This window comes from Electrona antarctica, assembly GCF_951216825.1.
Source record: "Electrona antarctica genome assembly, chromosome: 8".
Classification (NCBI taxonomy): Eukaryota; Metazoa; Chordata; class Actinopteri; order Myctophiformes; family Myctophidae; genus Electrona; species Electrona antarctica.
The window spans coordinates 53,168,102-53,185,647 of NC_136789.1; the positions used below are offsets into that span (position 1 = coordinate 53,168,102).

At 44.0% G+C, this 17,546-nt stretch overlaps 1 protein-coding gene across 1 annotated transcript in view; it reads left to right on the forward strand.

Annotated features, from left to right (window-relative positions):
* Nucleotides 1-5,908: 5,908 nt before the first annotated feature.
* Nucleotides 5,909-17,546, forward strand: part of LOC306927453 (voltage-gated potassium channel subunit beta-2-like) — a gene marked incomplete at both ends in the record, with an annotated part of 159,434 nt that continues 147,796 nt past the window's right edge. Inside the window, 2 exon segments of the mRNA XM_079507204.1 lie at nt 5,909-6,045; nt 6,047-6,235. Of these exon segments, the coding sequence (XP_079363330.1) occupies nt 5,909-6,045; nt 6,047-6,235 (326 nt within the window).

A 17,546-nucleotide genomic window follows, 5' to 3' on the forward strand; every position in this document is an offset into this window, starting at 1 on the left:
ATTATTATGTTTAGGTCTGCCCCCCTTACTCAACACGGGGCGGCGGGAGAGCACTCTGGGACAGACAAGTATCTTTGGCACGTCAGTGTTGTTTACACAATACACACCGTGTGCAGTACTGCTCTGTCTGCTGCACTGACTGCAGTTCAAGTGGCCTGAACGAATGAATAATGTGCATGTGATATTAGCAGAGCTTCTATAACCCCGTCCCCGTGGCAGGTGAATTATTAATTATACATATTGTACACATCTATATGTGTCCGTTCTACACATTAAATATACAACATCTCTCTGCGGTGTTCCATATACATGTATATCAGCAAATATCCTGTCCAGTGGGGGAATGTACAGTACCCAGGTAAAACTATTTTACAAGGAACTTTTACTTTACTTGAGTATCTCCATACATCTACTACTGTAGGCCTACATCTCAGAGGCAAATATTGTACTCCTTAACAACTATTGAAAAATAGCAGGCCTACAACCTTTTGTTGATCTGCTGTTTTTGAAAGGTGGAGGCACATTATAAAAAGAGGGGAAAAAAAGAAAAAAACATTGTGAAATATAGGACATACAGTAGGCTATAGCCTATACTGGATAATGAGCACAGTTTTCAAGTTTGGTACTCTAAATCCTTGGTTCTCAAAGTGGGGTCCGGGGATCACCAGGTGTCATTGGGGGGTTTCCAGGGGTCCCCAGCAAAATGAGTTAAAAATATGAACAAATTTAGTTCTCACAAAATGACAACTTATTGTCTTTGGCGATTGGATTTTTTTAAATACTTTGTTCCTGACGAAGGTCCATGACATGTCTATGAAACAGGCCTAAAATGATCTGATTTTGCACAAGATCTTATCTTTTTTCATCTAGACTTTGCTCATTAAATGTGGCCAAATTTGACTGAGGGACTGCCATTGGATTTTTTTAATTTTCGTGTTTTTCATGTTATATGAAAGCAGGGAATCATAGCTTCAAATTTACATATTGGTTGTTCGGTTTTGGAGATAGTAGCCTATGGCTTATAGAGTAATGTCTTGCAGAGAAACAGCGAGTTGAGAAAACAGGCTTGAAAGGTTCACTTCTGTGGTCTCTAACATTACACCTAGCTACATGTTTAAGCATTCAGCTCTGACATTTTTTTCAGACATGCTCCAGTATGTGAAGAGTCTGCCTGTGCTATTAACTAATTTTGGATAAAATAAATAAATTCAGTTTTTCTCCTCTGGTGAAAAGGTGAAAAGTTGCACGATGGCAGGCTCTCAGTCAAATCTGGTCACAAATGATAGTAGCAAACACAAAGGTCATGGCAGAACTCAAAACAAGTCTAAAAGCAGTGCTTTTTAACCAGTGGTCCTTGAGGGGGTTCCAGGTGGTCTCCAGTTAAACTTAAATGATGGAGAGTTGGTAACCAAATGGACCCTTATAGATTTGTTAAATTTTAAATGCTCTCAAGAGTTAAAATATTGTTAAACATCTGCATCAGTTAATACTGTCATGCTGCCAACCCAGAAAGTATGTGGAACCAAATGAGCAGAGAGCGAACACCAACGTAGCTTAATAAACTTTACTTAATAGGCCTACTTAACTGTATAAAACGCATAAAGGTTTCACCACACAGGAGGGCAGATAAACAAACACAAAACAGTAGACCCGGAACACAGAGGCAACACAAGGCTTGCCTTATGATCCAGAAGTCAAACAAACCAGTCCCTTAAATACCAGAGTCAATCATTAGTCCAACACTCAGTGCCCATTGTCCACAGCTGTGTTCAAGGAGTTGAAGTTGAACTGTCTCTCAAGGGGGTGGGGACACACCGGGTAGAGAGGGGAAAACATAGGGACGGCGGACCTGGCATGGTACGTCCTGGGACAGGACGTGACAAATGTACAAGATGTAGACTAGTCTACATACACCATTTGAGAATGTAGAATAATTGTTATTTTGATCAACCTTTGCCTGTTATCTCTCCTAATGGTACCAACGTCAATACAGCATGGAATTGTGGACAAATAAGTCTTATCCAACGACAACAAAACATTCTAAGTTTTGGTCTCAGTTCAAAGTGGGGTCCGGGTGGGGACCCCCGAGGGTCCTTGAGGCGGTTCAAGGGGGTCCTCAGCTAAATCAGGCACGTTTAAATGTCACTATTATTTCACCGGCTAGAAGTCATATCCTAATGAAAGAATGACTATAAATTATGTTTCACTGTCTCCATTGTTATCTCTTTGTAGGACAAAAGTAGGAACATTTTTCTTATTCATAGTTCTTACATTTATCTGTAATTTATCTGTGACGCAAACGTGGGTCCTCCTGACCCAGTGTTTGAGAAGCGCAGCTGTACGGAATCTAATCTAAATACAACAGCTCTTGTCTTAGTGGTCCCTGGCACAGCATATTTTCAAATGGGCGTCTAGGGCTTAAATAAGTTGGCTCCCCACCAAACAGTCCAGGGCCTAAAGTTGGCTCCCCACCAAACAGTCCACGGCTAAAGTTGTCTCCCCACCAAACAGTCCACGGCAAAAGTTGGCTCTCCACCAAACAGTCCACGGCTAAAGTTGGCTCCCCACCAAACAGACTATACTATGAGGACTGGCAGTCAAATGAAGTCGGTTGGGCGGTTTGAAAAGAAAAGTTGCCGAATGCACCGGCGAGACAGCTAAAAATAGCCCTTTTTGAGTCCAATGTCCAATGCCTGGCTTTTGAAATGACATCATACGTCAGCCAATGAAGTCTATGGACTTTTAATGTTTGTTTAGAGCGGTGGTTCTCAAAGTGGGTTCCGGGGACCCCCAGGGGTCCTTGAGGGGAGTTCCAGGGGCTCCCCAGCTAAATGATAGTTAGGAACCGAATGGACCCTTATGGGTCTGTAACTCGAGTACAAATGAAATGGCACGCACGCACGCACGCACGCGCGCACGCACGCACGCACGCACGCACGCACGCACGCACGCACGCACGCACGCACGCACGCACGCACACACACACACACACACACACACACACACACACACACACACACACACACACACACACACACACACACACACACATAACTTCGACTTCTTTATTTGAATCCACAAATTAAAATTCATTTTACAAGGAAACAAATATAACGAGGTTGATAGATGTTCACTTAAGGATACACATGGCACCTCCTCCTCCACACAGACAAACTGCCTAACAGCCGAAACAGAACAGTATTTGGCAAGTTGTTTGCATGGCTTTGCTCTTTGTCATGCCAGCTATTGTTAGGCCACTCATGGTCAGTTTATGCACATGGCCCAGGCTTCCGAATATCAGTATGGCAAATCTACAGCGATACCCCAGGTTTGTTATACTTCCAAGTAATGGTTGATACTTAGAATATTTATCTTGGAATGAGGACCTCCTTGTGACTGGTGTCAACAAAGACACACACGCGCACGCGCGCACGCACACACACACACACACACACACACACACACACACACACACACACACACACACACACACACACACACACACACACACACTGGTCAGTGCAATACAGTGGAGCAGTTTCTTCTCCAGATAGAACGTGTTCTGGATGTGCAGTCTGCAGAATCAAATCTGCTATTAGAGAGAGAGAGAGAGAGAGAGAGAGAGAGAGAGAGAGAGAGAGAGAGAGAGAGAGAGAGAGAGAGAGAGAGAGAGAGAGAGAGATGCTTGGGGCAGCATGATGCAAGGATTCTGCAAATGTGTCTGTTAGTGTGATGTGTCTGTTAGTGTGATGTGTGTGTGTGTGTGTGTGTGTGTGTGTGTGTGTGTGTGTGTGTGTGTGTGTGTGTGTGTGTGTGTGTGTGTGTGTGCGCGCGTGCGTGCGTGCGTGCGTGCGTGCGTCAGACAGACAGACAGACAGACAGACAGACAGACAGACATGGTTCTGTCTCACTTGTATACACTATAGTGACTAATTGCTCTTTGCCACTGAGTGACTGAGTATTATTACATTTGCATAAAAGTAGCCAATGTGTGGACTATGTGGAGAATGGAGTGGAGTGGTATAGGCATGATTATTATCAGAGGATATATGTAGGATATCTGTCAATGACTCAATGCAATCAATATGCAATCATGTGCTTTATAGCTAGTATTTTGAGGGTGCCAATAAACAGACCTTTAGGCGATTATACATGCAGAAACTAAATCTAATTCGCGATGCAGCAGATGATGGAAATGTATAGGAGAGAGAGAGAGAGAGAGAGAGAGAGAGAGAGCATCTTGCGTTGCGTGAAGATTCTCTCCCGGAGCATCTGCTAAGGAGGAGGAGGAGAGCCAGCTGATCTAGAGAGTGGAATGTGGATGTATTGATCACTGATTAGATTCAGCCTCCTCCAGAGAGAGAGAGAGAGAGAGAGAGAGAGGAGGTAGGAATGGATCGAACGGTTTGATTGGTCTGCCGCCGCTCGCAGCTCAGCATGCCGGTATGTTTTTCAAACGAACGATCATCTACATAGCATGAGGTGAGCCATTTATCTCCACATCATTCAGAATCAGAACAATCATGCCGCAATTGATTTGTAGCCTTCAATTATACCATGTCTGACCGCGTTATAAGGAGAAATGACTGGAATGAATGACGCGCGGATGGACAGACACACAGGCAGACAGACAGTCTGTGTGCGGCCGCTGCTTTTTTTTTATTGGTAAGATCCTTTTTTTTAATGTTTGCGTAAAGCTTTATGTTGTGCCGCCGCGGGGGGGATATTTAAATAAATTGACTGTAGAAGCAATTAAGTTCATTCCGTGCAGACGTGCACACTGCACACACACACAAAAAGGGGTTCGCCGTTCGCGTCAGGCGTCAGGCAGGAGATTCGGGACTGAAATAACATGTAAATGCTTTGCGCAAAAGCCCAGTGTTTTCGTGCAGATTGAGTGACACGTACGCGGCGGGCAGGGCGCGGGCAGATCACCATGTGAGAGCAGAAGAGGATATACATGCGCGTGGCTACGGCTGTGGATTCTGTGGTCGTGCCATTGCTGCTGCTGCGGCGGTACGGCCGGGTACCCCCTCCTCCTCCTCCGTCTCCTCCAAACCACTGTTGTTGAAGAACGTATACAAGAAGAACCAGGAGATCACTGACTGCAGGCTGGCTGGCCACACGAAGAAGAAGAAGACCTGTCCGTCCCTGCTGCGTGTACGCGTGCATGTATTGCATGTGAGAGAATTAAGAATAAGCAGGCCTGAGGGGACAAGCAGCCAGCCTCCTCCTCCCCTCTCAGAACCTCTCCTCCACTATACTACTAAGACGCAGCTAGGAGGAGGTCTCCCCTGGTGCACCACCAAGGCTTTTGGAGGAGCTCCAACGAGAAGAACAGCTGAAGAAACCACATTCCATCTGATATAATCACCACCAGCAACATCTCCTCGCTTTGGACAAGACAGAAAGCGTCCCGAACTCTACTACACACTGCAAGGTTTCCTTCGTTCCTTCCTTCCTTCCTGGGGCTGTTGTGTTTTGGAGGAGAGGAGAGAGCCCAGTCCTCCTCACGGAGTGTTTTGTCGCCCAGCCCAGAGAGAGAGAGAGGATCCCTTGCAGCCCAGCCCTCAGACGGAGCAGATGGTGCCTCCTCGGTGTGTGTGTCATCTTTAAAAAAGGGCCTGGATTCATGCCCGGCGGGCAGGCATATAGTGGCACTCACTGGCAACCCGCCTGCATAAACTGCTGCCCAAAACCTGTCCCCAGAAGCACACACACACACACACACACACACACACACACACACACACACACACACACACACACACACACACACACACACACACACACACACACACACACACACACACACACACATTCAAAAGAACAGCTTCTAATCTAAGAAGTCACTCCAGGTCCATATTTATTACGGTTTCCTAAAAAGACACCTAAAAGGTCTTCCAGGATGCAGGTGTCGTTCGCGTGCACCGAGCACAACCTCAAGAGCCGCAGCGAGGACCGCCTGTGCGGCCTCCGCACCGCGCCTCCCCCCGGGGGGAGCAGCGGGGGGCCGGGGGGCGGAGGAGGAGGCGGTGGCGGTGGGGGGGGGAGGAGGAGGAGGAGGAGGAGGTGGCGGCGGAGGGGGAGGAGGAGGTGGAGGGACCGGAAACAACGGAGGATACACCCACGTCACGCAGGCCATGTCCAAGTCCGGGCCAGGGGCGCGGCCCAGCGGGCAGGGACACGCCCACATGAAGGAGGCCATCGGGAGACACAGCAGCATGAAGTACAGGTGAGCAAGGTCCTCCTCCAGGGCAGGGAGGTCCCCCAATTATGTTTTTTTTGGGGGTCCCCAGATGGTATCCGGAGAACTCGCCGGTTTTCCGACTCGCCGCGGTTTAGTGCATTTTAGTTTTACCTCACCTTCATTTAAATTGCATTGAATTGAGAGAGAGAGAGAGAGAGAGAGCGAGAGAGAGAGGATAGTTGTTTAGAGTTAACACTACCAGTAGGAATGCTAAAAGTTTAAACACCAAAGTACCGAAACAATGTAATTCATTAGTAAACAATATCCTGAATTGGTAGGCTTACTATCATTGGTATTCACATATTTAACTTTTTATTATCATCTAGCTGACCATTTAATTGCACAAAATAATTTGATTACTTTGGAACATCTGTGGGTTTGACATACTATACACTGATGAAGAATTTTCTCTGCGGCGAGTAGGTAAACTGGCGAGTTCTCCGGTATCCCCCCAGATGATTAGCTTTAATGTACCATAACCATAACCATAACCGGGCATGGAAGCCACGTCTTAACCGGGCCACGTATGTCGTACTACTAACGGGACGTCAGACTCAGAGCCGTAGAAGAAGAGACTGGCGACACGCTTTGATCTCACCGCAAAGCGGGGTGCTATGGGCTATAGTTCCAGACATTGGAACTATCCCATTGAGACAAAGCGGGGTGCTATGGGCTATAGTTCCAAACATTGGAACTATCCCATTGAGACAAAGCGGGGTGCTATGGGCTATAGTTCCAAACATTGGAACTATCCCATTGAGACAAAGCAGGGTGCTATGGGCTATAGTTCCAAACATTGGAACTATCCCATTGAGACAAAGCGGGGTGCTATGGGCTATAGTTCCAAACATTGGAACTATCCCATTGAGACAAAGCGGGGTGCTATGGGCTGTAGTTCCAAACATTGGAAGTATCCCATTGAGACAAAGCGGGGTGCTATGGGCTATAGTTCCAAACATTGGAACTATCCCATTGGGACAAAGCGGGGTGCTATGGGCTATAGTTCCAGACATTGGAACTATCCCATTGAGACAAAGCGGGGTGCTATGGGCTATAGTTCCAGACATTGGAACTATCCCATTGAGACAAAGCGGGGTGCTATGGGCTATAGTTCCAGACATTGGAACTATCCCATTGGGACAAAGCAGGGTGCTATGAGCTATAGTTCCAAACATTGGAACTATCCCATTGAGACAAGGCGGGGTGCTATGGGCTATAGTTCCAGACATTGGAACTATCCCATTGAGACAAAGCGGGGTGCTATGGGCTATAGTTCCAGACATTGGAACTATCCCATTGGGACAAAGCAGGGTGCTATGAGCTATAGTTCCAAACATTGGAACTATCCCATTGAGACAAGGCGGGGTGCTATGGGCTATAGTTCCAAACATTTGGAACTATCCCATTTAGATAGAATGAGCACTTCCGCATTCCATTGAACGCTAGTGTCGTCACTCTCACACTAGATCACACTGGTCAGACTAACGCGTGCAGTATAGGGTACATTGTGCGCATTTCTAACTTGTAAGACCTTTTTAATACCAAATTGGCAATTATGAAGTAAGAAAGAGTGCTTGTCAGGGTGGGGTGGGGGGGTCCCCAGTTCAAATATTATTTTGGGAGGGGGGTTGGGAACCCTTGGGCTATGGAATAGGCTGGGCAATTAACCTAAACTATATCGAAAAAACGATATTTAGAAACCAATAACCTCATTAATCTGGCTCATAGGTTAATATTGAATAATATATAGGTTATATAGGGCTGTAGGCAATAAAACCGAAAATGTTCATCGAAAACCCAATAGCCTATTTAGAACCAATAACCTATTAATCTTGCTCATATAGGTTGAGCAGGGGTTTTTTTTATCCTATTGACACACACACAAAATATATAATTAAAGGATTTATTTCATCACAAAATTGATTAGTCAGAGTACCCACTTAAGCTCTATATTAAATTTCAACGGTGGTGTACAAAGAATAGTGGAAATAGATGATCTACATTCTACAAGCTCATAATGTGTGTCATTGCAATGCTTGTGAACTGGATGATCATCTATTTTCACAGTTTAAACAATAATCGTTCGTCATAATAATTGATAATCATATGATGTTTATGTCATGATATCGCGATGATGTAAGGTGATAAGGGTTGGTAAAGCACTCCTAACTTCACACGGGTGTGATTTCTTTTAATCATATTTATGATTTATGTTTTTTTAAAAAAATCATATATCATATTTATCACAGCAGGGGTTGGCAACTTTGACGATGGACAGGGCCACAGGCCGCTATATTTCCACACTCAGAGTCACTCCAGAGGGCAACATTGCATATTAGTGTCGTAGCAAAAAATAGCCGATCTACAAGCTTGGAAATCCTGCAATTTCTAAATTGCAATGCTGAAAAGTAACATTTTTATTTAATTTCTAATACCTGCCTAATATAATGCCTTTATAGTTATGTTAACTTTATGAACTCAATACAAATACATTGGACATACAAAAAGGCAATTACATTTTTTAATACTACTCATTACTGAAGTAATAATTAAAGCCGGTCATGTTTGCATGTTTGGAATTATAACAGCTGAAATCAATAATATATCAGTATTCTGATATTAACTCTGAGGGCCACATTAAGTGAAGGTGAGGGACCCCCGGGCCACCAGTTGCCCATGTATGTACTACATTAAGTGAAGGTGAGGGACCCCCGGGCCACCAGTTGCCCATGTATGTACTACATTAAGTAAAGGTGAGGGACCCCCGGGCCACCAGTTGCCCATGTATGTACTACAGCGTCACATGAAAGCATCAACAGTATAGCGGATCTGACCGCAAGCTGGAGACGCGGCACATTTTTAGCTTGTGGGTGTAGGGCGGCTGTGGCTCAGGAGGTAGAGCAGGTCGTCCAATGATCCCTGGGTCGGCGGTTCGAATCCCGGCTCCTCCTGTCGAAGTGTCCTTGGGCAAGACACTGAACCCCACATTGCCTCCAATGAGTCGGTCGGTGTGAGCTCGCCACCATTGGTGCATGTGTGAATGTGGGGACGCTGGCGTCGACTGTTCGCCGCTTCACCTCCCAATGTATGAATGAATGAACCATTGTAAAGCGCTTTGAGCACTCGGAAAAGCGCTATAAAATGCAATTCATTATTATTATTATTATTATTGTAGATCTGCTACTGCTTTTGAATTTGAATCCTGAAAAGTCAAAGCTTCGGACACATGAGCTTTCCGCCTGACAGAGGCGATTCATAGTTTGCAGTATGACCATGTGGGGTATAAATATGTATTTTAACCTGTGGACAACGTGGGCTTCTCAGTTCTATATATTTTTTTGGGTGGGTGTGAGGAGCGACACGGCTGGATGGAGTAAGTATTGACGGCCGCTTTAGGGATGCACTTTAGGGAATTGACGGTTTTGATTTCAGTGGAAGTGCGAATCCCCAACCCCGCCGCCCCCTTGCCTTGACTTCCTGAGAGATGATAGATTAGACCTCCTATTATCGTCATGAGTATCTGAGAAACAATCCCCCCCCCACCCCTCTTTCTCGTTGAGAGCGTGTTGCTTAAATGTGAGAGGAAGATATCCTCTCGACCTTGCGTGCTCGTGGTTCCTCAAGCAAAGCTCGACTCCATTTGGAATTCCTTTTAAGTTGATTGTTTCCATTTCGCTAAAGACATTCTTAAGGACGGAAAGCTGGTTTGCACTTTGCAGCGAGGCTCCATAGCTCAGCGCACGTACACAGGCAATAGTCAAGTACACCGACACATTGCTCAGAGTCTGCGGAAAGGCAATAAGGGCCTTTCTCTGCACCACCCCTATCCAATTGTTTATATTGTGTGTAGTTTCCAAGATGGCCGCAGCACCAGGAGGGGGTGGGGCGGAGGTGAGGGGGTGGGGTTGACATATGCCCTTACTGGGGGCTGCGTTCACACATTCAAGACACCTGTCTTGTGTCTGTGTTTAATGGCCACTCCAATGCATTTCCAATGGAAGCCCATATGGTTTGAGCAAACATTTTGTTTGATGGGGGGGAGGGGGGCAGAACACATCCATCAAAGCTGTGTTCAGACACAAGTCAGGTGTCGGACACAGGGAAAGTGTCTTGAACGCAGCTCAGTAAGGGCATTCCCACGCTCATACCTTCACTTTGCAACCCGACTGCATGTCCACAATGACAGTTTATAAGCTGCCATAAGCCGGTTGTATGCATGCATGTTGTCGGCCCTGCTCTTGTATTGAGACGTTTATAGCGTGTCAAAGGTCACGTCTCACTCAGACACATGCAGGATCTGACCCGAATCCTGACCTGCAGGTCAAGATTCAATTCATCCCCTGAGCAAACAGGGTATAAAGTATCAGCTCAGTGGTTAAGAATGTCAGCACTCACTCAGCGCAGGAAAACTGGGCGTTCACATCTGTGGCCTTTAAGCTTTAACGCAAGCTTATTTCTGTTTTAACCCATTTAGTTTTCTGAAAAACCTCATGTTTCTATATCAGTGGTGCTCAATATTTCATGTCAAGGACCCCAAAAATTATATGTATTTGGTCGCCGACCCCCATCTGAAAATATGTTGTTCCAGGGTCCCCCCCAGAAGCAAAGATTTGAGTTAAAAACGTTCACTCTGAAAGAATATATATTCTGTGCCGCATTTTCACGATTTTTCAAAAAAATAGCAGATCTACAAGCTCGTGCGCTACGAGCTTGTAGATCTGCTATTTTTCAATAGCTAAAAGTATAACATAATGCCCCAAAAGGGGTTACTTCCCACCCAGGATGGGTTAAAGGTGTGTCATGTTAACACAGAACTGGAACTGGTCTTCTATTAACGTGTGAAATGTGTATAAAAAAAAATGGACCACAAAGAGTCCATCTTCTAAATGGACACTCAGTGAGATTTGACAGCGTGCACCTTGATGGATCACAGTTTGGGATCGGAGAGGACGGGAGGATTTCACGGCACGATCCACAGCGTTAATTCATCCCATTTGTTATACAACGAGAGTTGCAAATGGAGCCCAAATGGAGCTGCATGTAATGGTCCATTTGGTTCCGCTTTTTTTTTTTTTCTTCTTTTTTTTTTTCTTCTCACAGTTGAATGAACAGGGGCTTTTACAGTGGATTAGAGGCTGCTATCATGAATAGTGGATCAGTGTCGTTTTTGGCAGCAAATTTAGATTTTAGCTTTAGTCTATACTAGTCACCTGGAATGTTTTAGTGTTAGTCTAGTTTTAGTCGACTAAATGTCATGCGATTTTGTAGACTACTATTTTCAGTATGCAACCAAGTGTAAAATGACTTACACTGGATCTCTTGTCCACTAGTCCCTTCCTAACATTTTAGTCTAGTTTTTATTTGTTGATGAAATAGTCAGTATACTGTATTTAGTCTTAGTTTTAGTCATCATAGCTTAGTTTTCATGTAGTTTCCATTTAGTTTTCGCCAGTGGAAAAAGGTAGTCGACGAACATTCTTCGTCTAGTTTTTCGTCGACGAAAACAACACTGTAGTGGATGTTGTTTATATTCCCGCTGATATGAAAAGTCTCTTTCTCCAAAAGGGCTTCAACGACGGCCAAGACATTAGTATCACGACTAGGGGTGAAAGTATAGAGAACCGGTACCAACCCGGAACCTGTACCACCACACTAGACATCAAAGGGGGGCTTCAGCCCCTTGCCCTTTTACCCGTCTGTAAAACAACTGCCCTTTCCAGACCACAAATGCAGCGTTTACTATGGGTGAAAGAAATGCAAATGCCACACTCCTTTTCCAGCATTCGGGAGAATTGCTTTTTTTCCCCCGAAATCTCCTGAACGTGAACACAGTATTTTGCATTTTGAACACATTTGTTTAGAACACACCGCATCTCCACTAGCTAAAGGGTGCTGGGTTATGCGCCCCGAAAATAGCTGATCTACAAGCTCACAACGCGTCGCGCTGCGACGCGTTGTGAGCTTGTAGATCTGCTATTTTCGCCCTCTTAAACAGGATTTCAGCCCCTGCCCTCTCTAACACTCTCTGCACCTCCAGCTGCTACCACATCACATATTGATTGATTGATTGAAAAATGTATTAACAGTTTGCAGAATTACAGTACATTTAAAGCACAAACTCAATACAAAGGCTGTTAACTGTGAGTGGACGACCCAATTAAGCATTACACTTGTTTACAACAGGGTCCACCATGTTCAATTCATCAAAACATTTAGAGACGTACAAATAGACACTTCTATATAGCCAAAGAACAGAACAGGAATTCATCATAATGGAGGTAAAAAGGGAAAAGAAACATATACAGTGAGGGGGAAAAGGGGGGGGGGGGGGGATTCAGATTTTACGGGGGCCAGTTTCGAATTGCAGCCATCCGTAGGTGCCCTATACCGTATACTAGTATACGGTATCTATACGCTACCTATTAGTAGACCGAATAGGTAGAGTTTTGTAGTGCTGTGTAACTTGAGTGATGATTTGGACCAGTGGTTCGGTTCGGGGACCCACCAGTGGTTTCTTGAGGGGGTTCCAGGTGGTCCCCAGCTCAATGATGGCGAGCTGGTAACCAAATGGACCCTCTAGGTTGGCAACTTGCAAATGGAGACGCTTGAGAGTATAACATGTTTCATTGTGCGCTCTCAAGAGTTAAATTATTGTTAGACATCTGCACTTGATACCCTGAAGAAGGCAACTTCTTTTGTCGAAACGTTGGTAACAATAAAAGTATTTTTGGCATCGGGACTGCGAGCTGTGCGACCTCTCCTTTCTATTTTAAACATCTGCATTAGGCCTACTTAAAGCAATAATATGTCAACATTTTAATGACCTTTCTTTTTTTTTCTTTTTTGGTATTCAGACAGCCAGCAATGGGTAGAACGCTCCCAAAAATAATTTAGTCTCTGTGACACATCTAGGGGCCACAATCTGCATTCAAAGATTTTCCTAGAAGCTTTGTCATTGGTCGATTTGCCTGTCTGCTTCCTGATTGGTTAGTCATTGCGACCGGGTTTATTTCGACCAATGACAAAGCTTCTAGGAACATCTTTGAATGCAGATTGCGGTCCCTAGATGTCACAGAGAGCGTTCTATACCCATTGCTGGCTGTCTGAATACCAAAAAAGAAAAAAAAAGAAAGGTCATTAAAATGTTGACATATTATAGCTTATAGCAGCTTTAATAGTTAATACTACTTAATAGGCCTAAAATAAATGTTTGCCTGTTATCTCTCCTATGATACCACATCAAATACAGCATGGAATTGTGGACAGAATATTCTTTAGTTTTGGATCCGAGACTGGGATGTCATCAAAAAGTGAGTTTAATGTCACTTAATGCAATCAGAGAAAGACAAAAAAAAGAAGCAATTTATGTCATTGACAAAGTATTGGCTCTGGCACCGTTTAAAAAATTACCGGTTCATCACCGGAAATTCGGGTCGGATGAAACCCGACCGACACCCATCCCTATCATCATGACGTGTTCCAAGTTACTGTACACATAACCATACTGTATACAGACAGACAACAGCATGTGTTCAAAAGCAAAGACGCAAATCACACCAAATCCATACTAAAGTGCATGGGCGGCTTAGAATCGGCCCAGAAATGGCAGCGATCCAATAATTGACCAGTACGGATCAAAGGTCAAGACTTAAATTCATTACCGGGCTCCCTAACGACGGCGCAGTATATGCTTTGAACGACGATGAGAGAGATTTTAGAAATGAGTAGGGGGGGGAAGAAAAAACTCAATACGGCGTTCTTCTCCACCCTCCTGTAATTGGATGGCAACTTAGATGGCTATACTTAGAGAGGAGAGCGCTTTCAATTAGAGTGATGGACAGAAACGCCAGCTTTGTTCCCTCCCTCGCCTTTCACTTTTCCTCTTTAAGAAGATTTTCAAATTGGGGACTTTGGCACAACATGCATGCACGGAATGGGCAGGGAGTCTCGAGTTAAAAGCGGCACTATACACGCAACCTTTTTTCTTAGGAATGAAATGCAATTCTGTCCAATCGCCATGGTAGAGTATGTTAATACAACTTACACAATCTGTATGGTACAGTTGGGTGCCACCGATATTGTCCCTTATCATTTGACCCATTTAGGCCTGACCTCAAAATTTAAAAAAATCCTTCTAAATCCTCCAGTTTTCTGAAATAAATATTTTCACGATTTTTCAAAAATAGCAGACCTACAAGATCGTAGCGCGCCACTCGGTGGCGCGCTATGAGCTTGTAGATCTGCTATTTTTCAATAGCTAAAGCATAACATAATGTCTCAGTGCCACATGACGCCTTTGGACGCCTGCCCCTGGTGGCCGCGAGTGCCATTGGCGCCTTTGGACGCCTTTTTGAAAGATTACATGCACATTACATGCACAATATAATTTCATTTTCTTTCTTTTATTTATAATGGGCTTCGGTGGCAACGAGGGCCAAAACTGGTGTTCACCAGGTGGCACTGAATGAGTTAAAACACCAAAAAGGGTTCCCGCCCAAAATGGGTTAAAGGCCTTTATTTATTCAAGGAAGACAAGTTCTATTTTTCGAGGACGCCCTGAGTTCAACATGCGATTACAACATATATATACAGAAAACAGTAACATTTCAACGCATTCAGGACGGGAACCCCTTATAGATCTGCTATTTATTTATTTTTTATCGAGAAAATCTGGCACAAATCTTTGAATATATATATTCTTTCACAGCCAACGTTTTTAACTCAAATCTTTGCTTCTGGGGGTTGCCCAGAACAACATATTTTCAGATGGGGGTTCGCGGCCAAATACAGACAATTCCGGGGGTCCTTGACGTGGAAAAGGTTGAGAACCACTGACAGAGAAACAGAACTTTTAACAGTTTTTCAGAAAACTGTTACAAGGCTCCTTTTTTTTTTAGAATCGGCCTCAGGTCTAAATGGGTTAAAAAAAAATGAAGTACACATCGATGCTCAGGGATTGTAGCTACTGTAAAAAACAAACAAATGGGATACCTTTTATGAGGTCAAGCTCATTTATTATTGAAAACACTGATCATATATTTTTTTCCCGCTGTTTGCATCAAAGCAGTGTCCGCTTCATATTCTAGACGTAATATGCTGTTGCCAGCATCTCTCTCTCTCTCTCTCTCTCTCTCTCTCTCTCTCTCTCTCTCTCTCTCTCTCTCTATCTCTCTTTCTCTGCTACTCAGGGATTGATGAATGCATTCTGTTTCTGTCCCGCTTCTTTGAAGCTGCAATCTGTCTTATGTTTTATGTGTTATGTCCGGACCCGGGATTCGAACCCTGGTCAAACATATTTTGAGATTGGGGTCCGGGGGGCCAATTACATATAATCCTGGGGGTCCTTGACATGAAATAGTTTGAAAACCACTGATATAGAAACAACATTTTTCAGAAAACTGTCAGGATTTAGAAGACATTTGTATAGAATCGTCCTCAGGTCTAAATGGGTAAAAAAAACAAAAAGGAGGGGATATAACACACGCTCGCAGACACACGTTAGACGCATCGCTCCACGAATGAACAGTGGACAAGGGCAGACATGTTTTCATCTTCTGTGCCCCAGACAAATGACTCTGTGAAACTAGATCGATACGTCTCTATAGAGACGTTTAGGGTGCGCTGACTTGAGGATGCATTACATAAGGACTGCACCTGCTTTGCGTAGTAGTAGTGGTGGCCCTAATTTATCTGCATTGTGATGTTTTTTTCTTCTTTTTTTTTAATGCTGGCCATTACATTGCACTTTATTTAAAATTGAAGATAAATAGCCTACTATGGAAGCTTGCCACAAACAAAAATACTTTTTCATGCCGGGGAAATTTGGCAGAATAAAGGCGCTCGAGTGCCAAGCAAATGAGGGCTCAATCTTACTGCGCCAAAACCGGGAGGTATAAGTAGTTCCATTACTACCTGTTTTAACCCATTTAGGCCTGACGTCGAAATAAATAAAAAGTCAAAAATAGCAGACCTACAAGCTCGTAGCGCGCCACTCGGTGGCGCGCTACGAGCTTGTAGATCTGCTATTTTTCAATAGCTAAACAATGCTTAGTTAAAACACCAAAACGGGTTCCCGTCAAGAATGGATTAAGGCATATTTGTCTTATTAGCCAGGGATCCTTTTAAATATTCTAACCGAGATGCATGATGAAGTCATCCAAGCCACGGACAGCAGCGCCGTATAGATTTAGAAAGCAATAGCAAGATTTGTCGGCCCGTAAAGCAGGAAGTAACGGCCAATGCGCACGCATCCTGCATAGCAACGGCCGCCCTCAAAACAATGGATATTTTTAGGATATTAGATCACGTTTCCCATTCTGGACGGGAACCCGTTTTGGTGTTTTAACTAAGCATTATGTTATACTTTAGCTATTGAAAAATAACAGATCTACAAGCTCATAGCTACGAGCTTGTAGGTCTGCTATTTTTGAAAAATCGTGAAAATGTGGCGCAAATCTTTGAATTTATTTTGCGTGGCTTAAGTACCAGGTCTTATTACTTAACTTAAGACCTGGAGGCGTGGTCAATGCTGTTTGGCCACTCAGAATAGCCAAATGGCATTGATCACGCCTCCAGGTCTTAAGTTAAGTAATAAGACCTGGTACTTAAGACACGCAAAAATACAGCCCATAGTCTTTCAGAAGACTTTTTTATTTATTTCGACGTCAGGCCCTAAATGGGTTAGCAACAAGGGCTTGAAGACGCAAGTCCACGCAGAAAACGTGTCCTACGGGTGTAATTATAAAGACACGTCTTTAGCGTCTTTAGGGCAGTATTATGCGTGTCTTAAGTACCAGGTCTTAAGACCTGGAGGCGTGATCAATGCCATTTGGCTATTCTGAGTGGCCAAACAGCATTGACCACGCCTCCAGGTCTTAAGTTAAGTCATAAGACCTGGTACTTAAAGGGGAAAACCACCCATTTTCAACATTTTACTATGTCATTAATATACCTTAGAGCTGTTGTGTGGTAATAATAAAAAAGTCCCCCCATTTTGTGTTTCCTAGAACTGTAATTATGGAAAAAAAATCATTAACATGGTGAAACACATCTTGATGACATCATCAAGATGTGTTTCACCATGTTAATGATTTTTTTCAGACCTCTAGTTCTAGGAAATACAGAATGGGGGAACTTTTTTTTTATTTCCACACAACAGCTCTAAGGTACAATAATGACATAGTAAAATGTTGAAAATGAGTGGAATGCCCCTTTAAGACACGCATAATACTGCCCTTAGTGTTCAGACTGGAGGTTCTTGCCGTGTAGAGGTGACACACAGGTGGATATCTGCATG